Raw genomic sequence first — 12644 nt, 5'->3', positions numbered from 1 at the left:
CCCTACCACATTTTGAAATAACAGATTTTGCTTCTTCTAAATCTAACTTCTAAAGTGGGTACAGCAGCTAAAATTAGTCTGGAATTATGAAAATTCCATCACTTTACCCAAAAAGAGGTAACTTTTGTAATGATATACCTGAATCACAAGCATGCAGGCACATTTCTGCTAGAAGATATAATAGAACAGAAGAAGACTTTGAATTAGTCAATCTTCCTTCTTGTTAAACATTCTAAAAAAAAAAAAGGATAGTAATAAAGTGACATGACTACAAAGAGGCTTTTCAAATTATCTTAAAATCTCAGTTACAGTTGATTGGCCTTCTCTTGGCTCCCATTAATATTCGGCCATATGCAATATAGCAGCAGTTCACTAATGTCCTCTACTATGGCTAGGACTGTGCTTGGCATTGACATGTACAAAGAAGGGTCTGTCCCTACCCTGGAGGAGCTCATAAGCAAGTGGGGAAGATGCCCACATAATCAGCTAATTGTAACAATAAGTTATCACAGCTTCTATATTACTGTTATAAACATGATATCTAAGTAACAAGTTGTGTGTTGCCTTCAATAAGGCACATAGATAAAATTATTGATTTGGTTTAGCAAGAGTTAAAATTCCCCAATTGCAGACTTTCACCTGTCTTCATGTTGTAAGCAGGAAATTGCAAGAGGGTAGCCAACCATGTGTATGGTACTTAAACACGATGTTGAGTTTACTCTGCCTAAAGTTTACTAAGGTGGAGATCAGACTGCAAGCTTGACCTTGGTAGTGCCATACCAAAAGCAAGAGAGACAGTTGGCCTAGAATCAACTCTGTAGGACCAGGACAAGAACCAAATTTTGTTATTTTTAAGCTTTTTGTAAACAAAAGCCAAACAACAAAAGCTAAACAACAAACGAACTTGGTCATAACCTGTTTGTGTCATAGTTCAACCTTACCACACTCAGCTCTGCCAGTGGTCTCAGCAGAATAGGGTCTCCTAGAAAAGGATAATATCCCGTGGACATGTTATTTAGCGTACATCAGGCATGGGTGTGCTGCCTAAGTTTCTAGAACCCAGCCATCACCTGAAATGCTCTCTCTCCCCAAATATATGAGAGCCTTTCTACAGGGAATACAGGGAGAAACCTTAAGTGCCTCTTGATGCAATTTTGCACTAATAACACTGGAATATGAGTTCTAAGATAACAGAGACTTTGTTTTGTTCACTTCTCTATCCCTAGAAACTTAAATAGTGCTTGGCACATATGAATAAATGCATATAGAATGATTCAATGAATGACTACCAGACAATGAACCTCATAGATACCTTGGTTCATTTCCTTGAACTAGCCGTCTAAGGGACAGGGGAAAAGGAATTTAGGATGGTTTACTGCCAGACCTTGTCATGTCATACTAGTTCACTAAAATATATGCAAACAGTAAGTTTCAGCCAAATGAGTTGTCCTTTATTTTCCCACCATAATGAAGACTCCAGTTATCCCAATGATTTTTGCTATAAGAAAATCAAAGTACATGTTTCTGTGTCCCCAAGTCAATGGAGAGTTGGCGCAGAGCTCTGTGTAGTTCACAGAAGAGAGTACTTAAGGGAACTTTTCAACAAAGTGTCTTCTGCTTTCTCTAATACATATTTGGCATGAGGATAATGATTTGAAATATTTGTTTTTCCATCTATTTAAGGATTTTCTGCGAAATATTCCAGGAAGTATTTTTTCATCAGATCTCTATGATCACTGGGTCTCTGTAATGGATCAAGGAAATGATGAAGAGAAAATAAATACTGTTCAAAGGTAATTATTCTAATTTGGTCATGTCTCAAAAATACTTTAAAAATGTCTTATAAGATTATTTATTAAAATAATGACAGCTATCAGAGTCATATTCATGTGGACCAGTTTAAAAATAGATTTATGCTAGTTTCTCATTGTTTTCCTCCTTAATCTTATAGTTGAACATTGTAATACTTGAACATTGTACACCTTCCATATACCTGAATCTGATAGGAGCTGAAATCCATTAGTCCACTAGCTAATACTATGCGCCCAATCTTCAGTTTATGATCTTAATTTTTGTAAATATTAACCAGACAACTCATCATATAGTGCATTCACCAACTGAAGTCATACAGAGAAAATGACCTATTCTGTCTTCTCACAGAACTCAGTCTGGTAAGGTAGATAGAAAAATCAAGAATTACAATGCAGCACAATCAGTGCTAGAAGAGGGATTTGGAGAGTGTTGTGGAAGCACAGCAAAGACACAGTTAAGTCCTTGAAAAGTGGAAAGGAAAAGCAGAGTTGCAAAGGATGTCTGATCACAAAGGATGTACTGTCTCTACTCATGCAAAGGGAAATTGCTGGTAGAACTCACTACCCCATTCCTGGACGTTTCCTGCATTATAAGAGAGTAGGAAAGAAATGTCCCTTAACAAAAAGCGGTATTTCTAGTTCTGTGAATACTCAAGAATCTCAATATTATGTACTTGCATTTGCTTGTTTAGTACAGTTTTTTTTTCTTAAGCAACTTTCATATATGAATTATCTACATCTTTCACCAGTAGAACATAGTACAGCTGCTGAAGACACCAGAAACCAAGGCCGTTTAACAAAATACCACCTCCACTTCCATTACAGTTTGGCATAAACCATTCAGATAGTGAGCATCAAATTCTAAACTGTGTTGCTATATATCCTATAAGCTGTTAAAGGATTTTTTGGAAAAAGGTAAAATTATGACTCTCATGCAAATATGAACACGTGAAATATTTTGTTTAAATAGTTTATGAGGGAACTAGTGAGATGTTACAACCAGTTCAAAGGAAATTTCAAAGTTGAAATTGTAGGTATATATTCATATATATATATTCACATATATTCATATATATATATTCACATATATTCACATATATATTCATATATATTCACCTGTATATTCATATATTCATATATATTCACATATATATTCATTTATATATTCACATATATATTCACATATATATTCATTTATATATTCACATATATATATATATGAATTAGAAATGCTAAAGTGAATTTGCAAATAAATACAAACAAAACTGACCTTTTCTATCAGGGCAGGGGTGCAGATAAATCAGTTCTGTCCTCCACCAGAATTTTCACATCTTTAGACAAGTATTAGATGCACTGCTATCAGTTAGTTACAACTTACACAGAGTTGTAAAATAGCTCTTATTGTGAAAAATCTTAGGGCCCCATACAAGCAGAAAACCCAAAAGCTTATGCTAGATGCCTTATTTTCCATTGATTACACCCAGTAATCTTTTGTTCTATTTCAAAGTCCTTCATAACTTACCCTTACAAAAACTATGCTCATTGTCAGTCCATTGTGCTGAAGAAAGGCCTCCCTGCTATTTGTGCAAACAGCAGTCAGACTATCTTTTCCCTAGGTTGCAGGTTTCTATTGAAAAAAAAAAAAAAGTCATGAATATCAGTATATTTGTAACTTTTTTGGATAATAGTAGTCATTTTTGCTGACTGATCATTTACAAATCCCTTATCAATTACAACATGAGAACAGTAGAAAATCTATTATAAGCAACTTATATGTGAAAGTGATACAATGAAACATTTAGGACAAAATTGACCTTGGAAGCTGGTGGAGCAGAGCATAAGCTCTCAAAATGGACCTGGACGTCTTGATAGCTAAGGTTTGGGTTCTTACCAAGAGACAGCATTTCTGTGTTGCTACTTGGAAATAAAGGAGCATTTTATAAATTGCTGTTTAATTTTATCAGAAAGCTTTTTGTTGTTTTTGGTTGAAAATATTCTGAAATGTTACAGGATTGGCCTAAGTTGGCATTATGCTAGTTTCAGGGAAGTATTTCAGGCAGCATTTTTTTTAATGAAACATTTTTCTGCATTCTTTTACATTTTCATTGAGATGTGAAGACAATATACAAAAACAAAAAATAAATTCCCAATGCCTATTTTTTCTTTCTGTACAGGCAGTCCTCACTTTGTATGGTACCATGTTAACTGAAACTCTTTCATATCTGAACTGTGTTCTTGATTTGCCGTCTTCCCCATTCAAAGTGAGAGTCGCTTGTCTTTACAAGTTTCTAAATGAAATGTCTTGCTTAAAGAGTAATTTTTCTGTCTTTAGGCTATTAGACCAGCTTCCGAGAGCCAATGTTGTTCTCCTAAGGTATCTTTTTGGGGTGTTACACAACATTGAGCAACATTCCTCATCCAATCAGATGACTGCATTTAATTTAGCTGTGTGTGTCGCTCCAAGTATTCTTTGGCCTCCTACTTCCTCCAGCCCAGAACTAGAAAACGAATTTACAAAAAAGGTAATGAAGTTTTTCATTTTTATGCCCTGGGAGACTGAGTCCCCATTTTGAAACTGAAATTTGGGGTATTCTAAAAGATGGTTTCTTAAATAACTTAAATATACCGTATCCTTATAAATTTGACTTTACTGGTAAACTATAGGAAAGTGAATTGTTAAGTAGAAAATGATAGCAGGTGGGTTACTTCTCTTTTCCCTTTAAGGAGGCTAAACACTATGACTAAAACCATAAAGTGATAAAGCAGCTGATATGATTTTTTAAATGAAAAAAAAAAAAAAAGGACTTTGGAACTAGGACAGCTAAGCTTCCATTCTCAGCTCCACCCCTTGCCAGATGTACAGTCTTGGGCAAAATTACATTGACCCACAGTGTCCTCATCTAAAAATAAAATGGAGTTGGTGATAATACAGTAGTTACTTGAAATCACACTCCTGTAGTCCCTGACGGTTAATAAGCGGTGTGGGTATATCAGTTCCCTTTGCTCTTAACATTTCTCCTGCCCCTTGGCCTCAGCTACTGGGGCAGGGAAACTTCAGAAAGGTTCCAGTACCTCTCAATGGAGTCACAAAGCTCCCTAATAAACTCTTACCTTTCCCCACAAGCACCTCTTGTTAGGGAGCCTATCAGAAGGTGGCAGTACATGGATAGACCTGTCAGCCAAATGCTTGGGTAGAGACTAGTCAGGAACACAAGTTTTCTTCCTAGCTGTCTTTCTCCTTCACAGTGCACTCGCAGATGAGCCCTCTTCCCAAGCTTATGACAGCCTGCCCTTTACACAAAAAATAGTTTTTATAAGTCTTTGTCTAATGATGCTTTATAAATTTTAATAACAAAATATATTTCTTTACCCAATTTTACAGAGCCATTGATATAAAACATTAAGCCAAGTCTACAAATAATAACTTTAGTCCATTGATTACATTTCTATGCCCAAACTACTTTTAAAAGTATCATAGTTTTTTAGGGAAACTGTTTAATGTACTTTTAAAGCAGATATGAATTTTTCCGTGGGTACATGTGCTTTTTGTTAAAAATCAGGATTTATATATGAAATGTGATTTATAAACATGTAATATGAAAAGTAATACTTTGTTTGTCCTTTTTCTTACAGGTTTCCCTGCTTATACAATTTCTGATTGAGAACTGCCTTAGGATATTTGGAGAAGAAATCACTTCCCTCTTCAGAGAGGTTTCAGTGAGATGTGACACTAGAGAGAATGCCTCAGGTATTGTGAATAATTGGATTGGTTTTTGTGAGAAATAGACACATGTTTGTAAACATGCTGGGATAGGGGTTTTCCTGGAGCCCGTAGCAGCTGAAGTGAAAGGAGCCTCTGATCCAGGTCAATGGGGCCCAGGGCTTTTTGATCCTTCCTTAGATGGCCTGCCAATAGGTCAGCATATGTTAACAGTGTAGTGGGATTAAGAACTATATAAAGATTAGGTTCCAGCCTTCAATAAGTTAGTGGCAGCATGCTGTGGTATGATGTTTCTTGATGGGCTTTTTAACTTTGTGAATAACCCTAATATATATAACAGAACTGCTATGATTGAAACTAGTGTAGAAAGCCCAGAGGTAGTAGAGGCATGAGTGTTTTGTTTTTGTTTTTGTCCTCTCCTTCCTTATACTGGTCCCTCAGACACATGAGAATTCTAGTGTGCTATGAAACAGTTTGAAACAACTAGCATCATTTGGCTGGGAGGGTGGGGGAACACTGAATTCGAAGACATACAGCTGCCTTCAGAATATGAATCCTTGTGCCATCAATTACTAGATATGTTATCTTTGGCCAGTTATTCTATGCCACTGAACATCGTCTTTATCTCTAAAATGTGGATAAAAATAATGTCTAACTTTTATGGTTGTTGTAAGGATTAAATAAGGTAATGGATATTAAAGAACTTTGTAAAAGAGACATTGTTAGAGTTAGTAAATGGTTTCCCCAAGACTAGTGTTACGTATGTATAACAACTAGCAATCTGTTAGAAGGCAGAGTCTTACTCAGAATCTGGATATACTTATACTATGAAGGCATTAATTCCTTCATATTTTTTACCATTTCTTGGTCATATGACATGCTCATTGCTTTAAGAAAATCTTACTTAAGGAAAGCCCATTCATCAGGAACTGAGATAAATCTCCTATACCGCAGCAATTTTATTTTTATTCTTCACTAACAATTGACATTGTGAAAGATTCTCTCTTTCTTGAGAGTAGGAATTTGAACACTCCACATGAAAAGAGAATTCAGCTAAGCACCATAGTTTGTTCTTAAGGAAGCATGAGTATATTTGTGTTAAGTAAATATGTTAATCATGGTTTAATTTTTTTGACAGATATTTCTTGCTTTCAACTGAATGACTCCTCCTATGACAGCTTGGAAAATGAGCTAAATGAGGATGTTGATGCCCCATGCAGTGACTTGGTAAAGAAACTTGGCCAGGGGAGCAGAAGCATGGACTCTGTCTTAACCCTCAGTGACTATGATCTTGACCAGCCAGAGGTGGAAGGCCTTTTAACCCTAAGCGACTTTGACTTGGCCCATTCTAAAGATGAAGATGTTCAAATGAAACGGCCTCTTGAATCCAAGCCGGTGAACATTTTAGTGTACACAAAGATCCCACTGCGGGATCATGCCAGGGCCCCATCTGCCATGTGCACACCCAGCTACCTGTCCACAGCTGCAGCAAGTGCTGCAAAAAGCCTGAGGCGACACCGGCGTTGCTCAGAGCCCAGCATCGACTATCTGGATTCAAAGCTTTCCTACCTCAGGGAGTTTTATCAGAAAAAGCTACGCAAGTCCAGCTGTGATGCAATTCTTTCTCAAAAAGATGAAGACTATCTGAAGCAGAATCAACCCCTCCAGGAAGAGGGAAAGACATGTTTTAAACAGAGTTTAGTCACAGGCACTGATGTCAGCAAGAAAAATGCCACTACTCAAAACACTAAGAAGAAGAGCTTGTCTGGTAGTGAAGGAAATCATGTGAAACTTTTCCCTAAGTCCAAGCCAGTGGCCATTTCTGTGGCGTCTTATAGTCCTATGTCCTCACAGGATCATTCCAAGAACCAGCCCTTTGATGTGAATACATCTGGATACTCCCCACCACACACAGCAGATGCCCTCAAGGGTCCAAGGACACATCGGCGCTGCTCAGAGCCCAACATAGAAGACCAGAACCGCAAGCTGACCTATCTCAGGGGAATTTATTCAAAGAAACAACATAAAACCAGCTGTGAAGCTGGTCTCTTGCATGAAGAGGAGGATTATCTCAAACGGCATAAGTCTTTGCAAATGGAGGGGCAGAAGCTTATTAATCAGAGTTTAGTCATGGGGATTGAGGTGGGCAAGAGTAGTGCCACAAACCAAAACACTGAGAAGGTTTTACCCCCAAGATTAAACCTTTGCCCAAGGACCAGCTATTCCAGCTTATCCTCCCCAGGCACTTCCCCATCCGGCTCATCAGTAAGCTCCCAAGACAGTGCTTTTTCTCAGATTTCTGAACACTCTGTGTTTACACCCACTGAGACTTCCTCTCCAATAGATTGCACTTTTCAGGCTCAGAGAAAACAAGAAGAGCATTCTCCTGACTTTAGCAATGCTAGCCATGTTTCTGGAATGCCCGGTCCCTCATCAGGGCAGGCTTGCAGTCGCCCAGCCTATACAAAGAAGGAGACCATGGAGTGGCATTCACAAATGCATTCTGTAACTCTTCATCCCAGCACATGGTTGAGAAATGGTGTGGCCAGTTTGAAAAACTGGTCCCTCAAAAAGAAAGCAAAGGCAGCCAGACCAGAGGAAAAGAAAATAGCTTCTCCAAAAGGACCCTTAGAGCCACCCCCACATGCTTCTGGTGTTCCAGAAGCCAACTCACTGCAAGAGGAACAAAAAGACTTGCCCTTAAGGGCAGCTGAAGGACTGGCCCCTGTGCAATCAGCCCAAAGGTGTAGTTCTTCTCCCTTCCAGGACTCAGAGAGACACTGTAGCTCTCCATTCAGCCTGGTGGAGAGCAGACTTAAGCTGTGCATGAAGTCACTTGAGGAAATAGAGCCTGGTAGTCAGAGCTCTTCTGGTTCTCTGCCTTGGGAAAGAGCCTCAGCCAGCTCTTGGACTCTAGAGGATGTGACCAGCCCAGACTCAGGGCCTACAGTGGTCTGCGACATTGAGGACAGGTATTTAACCAAAGACATTTAACCATAATAAGAATCTGATGTCCACGAGAACAGGAACTGAGTTAATAATAATAGACAATAATTATTGTGACCCCTTTGTATAAGATACCTGGGAGAGGTAGCATAAGGATTATCATTGCTAATACTTAGGACAACGAAATAATTCTCTTTATTGAGACTACTTGACAAATACTTTATGCTAAAAATTTTGTCACCTAAGTGTTTGGGAGGCTTTTTCTTATTAAAGGTTGGGATTGGTCCTGTCATGTGGTTTTAGAGATACTAACAGAGGGCTAGAGAAAGCATCTTCTGTAGAGGAACCACTTATTGGAACAGTCTGTGAGATTGATGTCCTGAGAAGACCAAGACATCAGGAATGAGGAATAGGGGCCTGAGGAGAGAGGGGAAGGGTACAGAGAAACCATCTACATTCCATGGAATGTTTTTAATAAGTAGGCAAGAAAAATGCCACTAATCAAAACATTGAGTATGTCCAGTAATGAAGAATATCATGTAAAATCTTTCCCTAAATCTAAGCCAATGGCCATTTTTGTGGGATCTTACTAATCACGTGTCCTTACAGAATCATTCCATGAACCAGCCCATTGCTACAGCTAGAGTAGAGAAAAACAGAGTGACTCAAAAGCCATGGGTACCATGATACCAGTTTTGTTGGTTGTATTTGTCGATTTGTTTTTTCATTCGTGTTGAAGTGCTTTGCAAGGCTTCAGGAAACAGAGTCGTGAGGAGAAAGAAGAAAATGGCTGCTCATTTCAGTACCCTTTTCAAAGGTGTCTCTGACTAGGAACATTCTTCCAAAATGCAACTTTTTCTATTTAGAAGGTGACCTCCTGACAGCATTCACTCTCAATGTGGAGGAAAAGACCACAACAACTGTCCTTTCTCAATTACACGAATGCTGTTAACATGTGATCAAACCATGGCATCACTTTGCTGAAATGTTTCTGCACAGTCCTGCCTCTTAGATTACAGTCAGCCAGAAAAACATACTTATAAATCATCCCTTTTCTGATTTTTATAGTTTGGCAATTGAGAGAGCAATATTGAAGTTGGCAGGTTATAAGAAGTCCCACAGTAGAATACCCAACAAAGTGGCTACCAGGCCTTCTCAGACAGCCATTTGCTTTGGGTTTTACTTCCAGACATTGTTCCATATTTTTGCCCCAAATGTTTCATGGCTTATACCCCATTGGTTTATTTTATATCCATGGACCTTTCTCCGCTTTCTTGACTTAAAGGTTACAGCAGTACATCTCATCACCTAGGAATAGATTATCAGGCCTTGCCAACTAGCATGCAGGGATGGCACTAAAAATGGATGTGCATCTTCTTTCACATTAACTACTTACCTATAAGAAGTTGCTCTGAGCCCATTTATTCTCTTTAGTTCACCATCAGATGGACCTTTCTCTCACAAGCTAGCTTATTCTAAATTATTTGTCTTATTAATCACCAGAAAATGTCATATCAAATGGTATTTCTTTTTTGTTCTAAAGGTTGCATTTTCAGTTATAGGGGGAAAAAATGTTTTCTCTAAGATAGAAGAAATTATTTCAGTATTAGCTATAGGTGCTACCTACCTCTTGGGGACATGGCCCTGTTTGCGCTAACCATTACAATGATCTTTTAGAACTCTGTATCCAAAGAGCTACTTTGTGACACTGGCCATCTGAGTCACAGATGTGAAGTCGATTTCACTTTATAACTAACCAGTCCTACATATTAAGACTCCTAAGTGTCCATATGCATCTTTTTTGGTATAATATATAAAGTCAGCAGGGACTCCCCTTTCCCTTAGGGCATACTACTGTCAGAACTGCAAGATGTGAATGAAGCTCTTACGGCTTGGAGTGTCTTTCTGAAAGAAATTGCCTTTTTTTTTTTTCATATTAGGTAAAAAATCATTCACCCAATTTAAAGCATAGAAGAAAATAGTTGCTGAGGTTTTTTAATAACCATTCCTACTATCTGTGTTCCCTTAGATACTCCTGTAATTCTTAATGTGAATAGTTTGTTAATATTGCTGTAAAGTATTATATTGTACGATTTGAAGACAGACTATATGTCATTTTATTATACTCCATCAATCTATAATATATTAGACTGATGCTTTATCTAAAATGCTTTGAGTTTGTATAATATATCTTGACAAATTTTACTACCATATGTTATGTAATAAATGTGTATTTTTGTACTTGCAGAAACTGCTGCTAACTTTTAAAGTTGTTTGGTTTTCAAGGCACTGATAATGGATATGTATGAAGTCCATGCTGTCTGTTAAATAAAATGCCATTCTGCAGAATCAACCATCCCACCAGAGCAATATTGCCCTTTGTAGAATTGTTCTAGTTAATGATCCCAGTCTCTGCCTAACACCGGAAATTTCATAGAATATAATCTAACATTGGAAATTTCATAGAGTATAATTAATGTTGAATTTGAACCTTGAGCTTTTAGTCAGAACCCGTGGTCAGTCTGTCTTTTTAGGAAAAGTGGTTTTTTAAAATACTTTTTTTCTAATGTTATTTACCAAACAAGTCATGTTTTAGATACAAAGTCTTCATTTTCTTAGGCATTATGTTTTCACTGTGCTCCTGGAATGAGATATAGTCAGTATTCTTATGTCAAAGAACCATAAGATCACTTAGATTGTGTGAGATTTTCTTATCTAAGTTTGGACCATTCTAACCAGAATACCCAGATGACCCCAGACACATACCAAGACATCAGTGCTTTTCAGGTCATATAAATGTATTTAATATGACAAGATTGTCATGACTACTACAGCTTTGCCGTCTGAAAGTTGGCTGAGGTTCCCTCTGTGTAAAGTTAATCACTATTTCAAAGGGACTCAAAAACATATACTACTTTAGTCCAGAAAGGATTTCTCTCTAAATATTACAGAAACACAATGATAATTTCACTTTTAAAAAAAGTCTTAATCTAAAAGCATTGAATTTAAGAGATTGTCTCCTTTGTGCTTTTCTACTTTTCATGACATGACATTGATTCGAAGGAATCTAATGTATATCTTTGAACCAATGCCATATTGTTTCTGCTGAAAAAATAATTCTAAGAATATTATGTATCATCATCCAAATTTTGTTGGCAAGTGTTTAATTCGTATTTTCCTTCCAGGTCATGTTTTGTTTGTTTTGTTTTCGTTTTTGTCTTTGTTTTGTGACGGAGTCTCACTCTGTAGCCCAAGCTGGAGTGCAGTGGCGTAATCTCGGCTCACTGCAACCTTTGCCTCTGGGGCTTAAGCAATTCTCCTGCGTCAGCCTCCCAAGTAGCTGAGACTACAGGTGCGTGCCACCATACCCGGTTAATTTTTTTTTTTAATTTTTAGTAGAGGCAGGGTTTCACCATGTTGCCCTGGGTGGTCTTGAACTCCTGAGCTCAGGAGATACCGCCTTGGCCTCCTAAAGCACCAGCTCATGTTTTAACAACACAGAGAACATCTTTACAAACTGCCTATTCCAATGCAAAGAAAAATTCATTACAAAAAAATTTTAGCAAATAATTTTTATTCCCTGAATAATAAAGTTGGATAAAATGTTTACTTTCTTCAACATCTATTCTGGCTGCGAGAATTTCTCATAAGGTAAGTTTCTAAGTATTCTTGAGTTATGTGCTGACTTACCCTGAGCTAGCATTTTATCCTGTTCCTGAGCCACCTTCATGTTGCATTCAGGTTTGTTTGTTTTTAAACACCATGAACTCTAGCTCTGCACTCCATAATGTCAGATGTTATGGTAGAGTTAATTGACAGAGGGCTCTGGGTTGTAATTTGGAAAGTTTTGTTTTGAAATCCCAACGAAGTACACACAGATGATGGTATTAGATGACCATTGCTCCTTTTTTTTATTGAGACAGAGTCTCACTCTCATTACCCAGGCTGGAGTGCAATGGCACAACATCGGCTCACGGCAACCTCCGCCTCTCGGGTTCAAGTGATTCTTCTGCCTCAGCCTCCCAAGTAGCTAGGATTACAGGCATGTGCCACCATGCCCAGCCAATTTTGTATTTTTAGTAGAGACGAGGTTTCTCCATGTTGGTCAGGCTGGTCTTGAACTCCCAACCTCAGGTGATCCACCCGCCATGGCCTCCCAAAGTGCT

The 12644-nt window shown here is 37.9% G+C and overlaps 1 protein-coding gene across 2 annotated transcripts in view; it reads left to right on the top strand.

Moving 5' to 3' along the window:
• ARHGAP20 (Rho GTPase activating protein 20) overlaps positions 1 to 12344 on the top strand; it is a 133675-nt gene extending 121331 nt beyond the window's left edge. For both annotated transcript variants that reach the window (XM_002822442.4, XM_002822441.3), the window contains exons 12-15: positions 1684 to 1793; positions 4144 to 4333; positions 5445 to 5559; positions 6671 to 12344. In XM_002822442.4, coding sequence (XP_002822488.2) covers positions 1684 to 1793; positions 4144 to 4333; positions 5445 to 5559; positions 6671 to 8526 — 2271 coding nt within the window. In that variant the 3' untranslated portion in view covers positions 8527 to 12344. The remainder of the gene's footprint in view (positions 1 to 1683; positions 1794 to 4143; positions 4334 to 5444; positions 5560 to 6670) is intronic.
• Positions 12345 to 12644: the final 300 nt, after the last annotated feature.

Source organism: Pongo abelii, chromosome 9, assembly GCF_028885655.2.
Source record: "Pongo abelii isolate AG06213 chromosome 9, NHGRI_mPonAbe1-v2.0_pri, whole genome shotgun sequence".
Classification (NCBI taxonomy): Eukaryota; Metazoa; Chordata; class Mammalia; order Primates; family Hominidae; genus Pongo; species Pongo abelii.
This window is presented reverse-complemented; position numbering and strand designations above follow the sequence as displayed.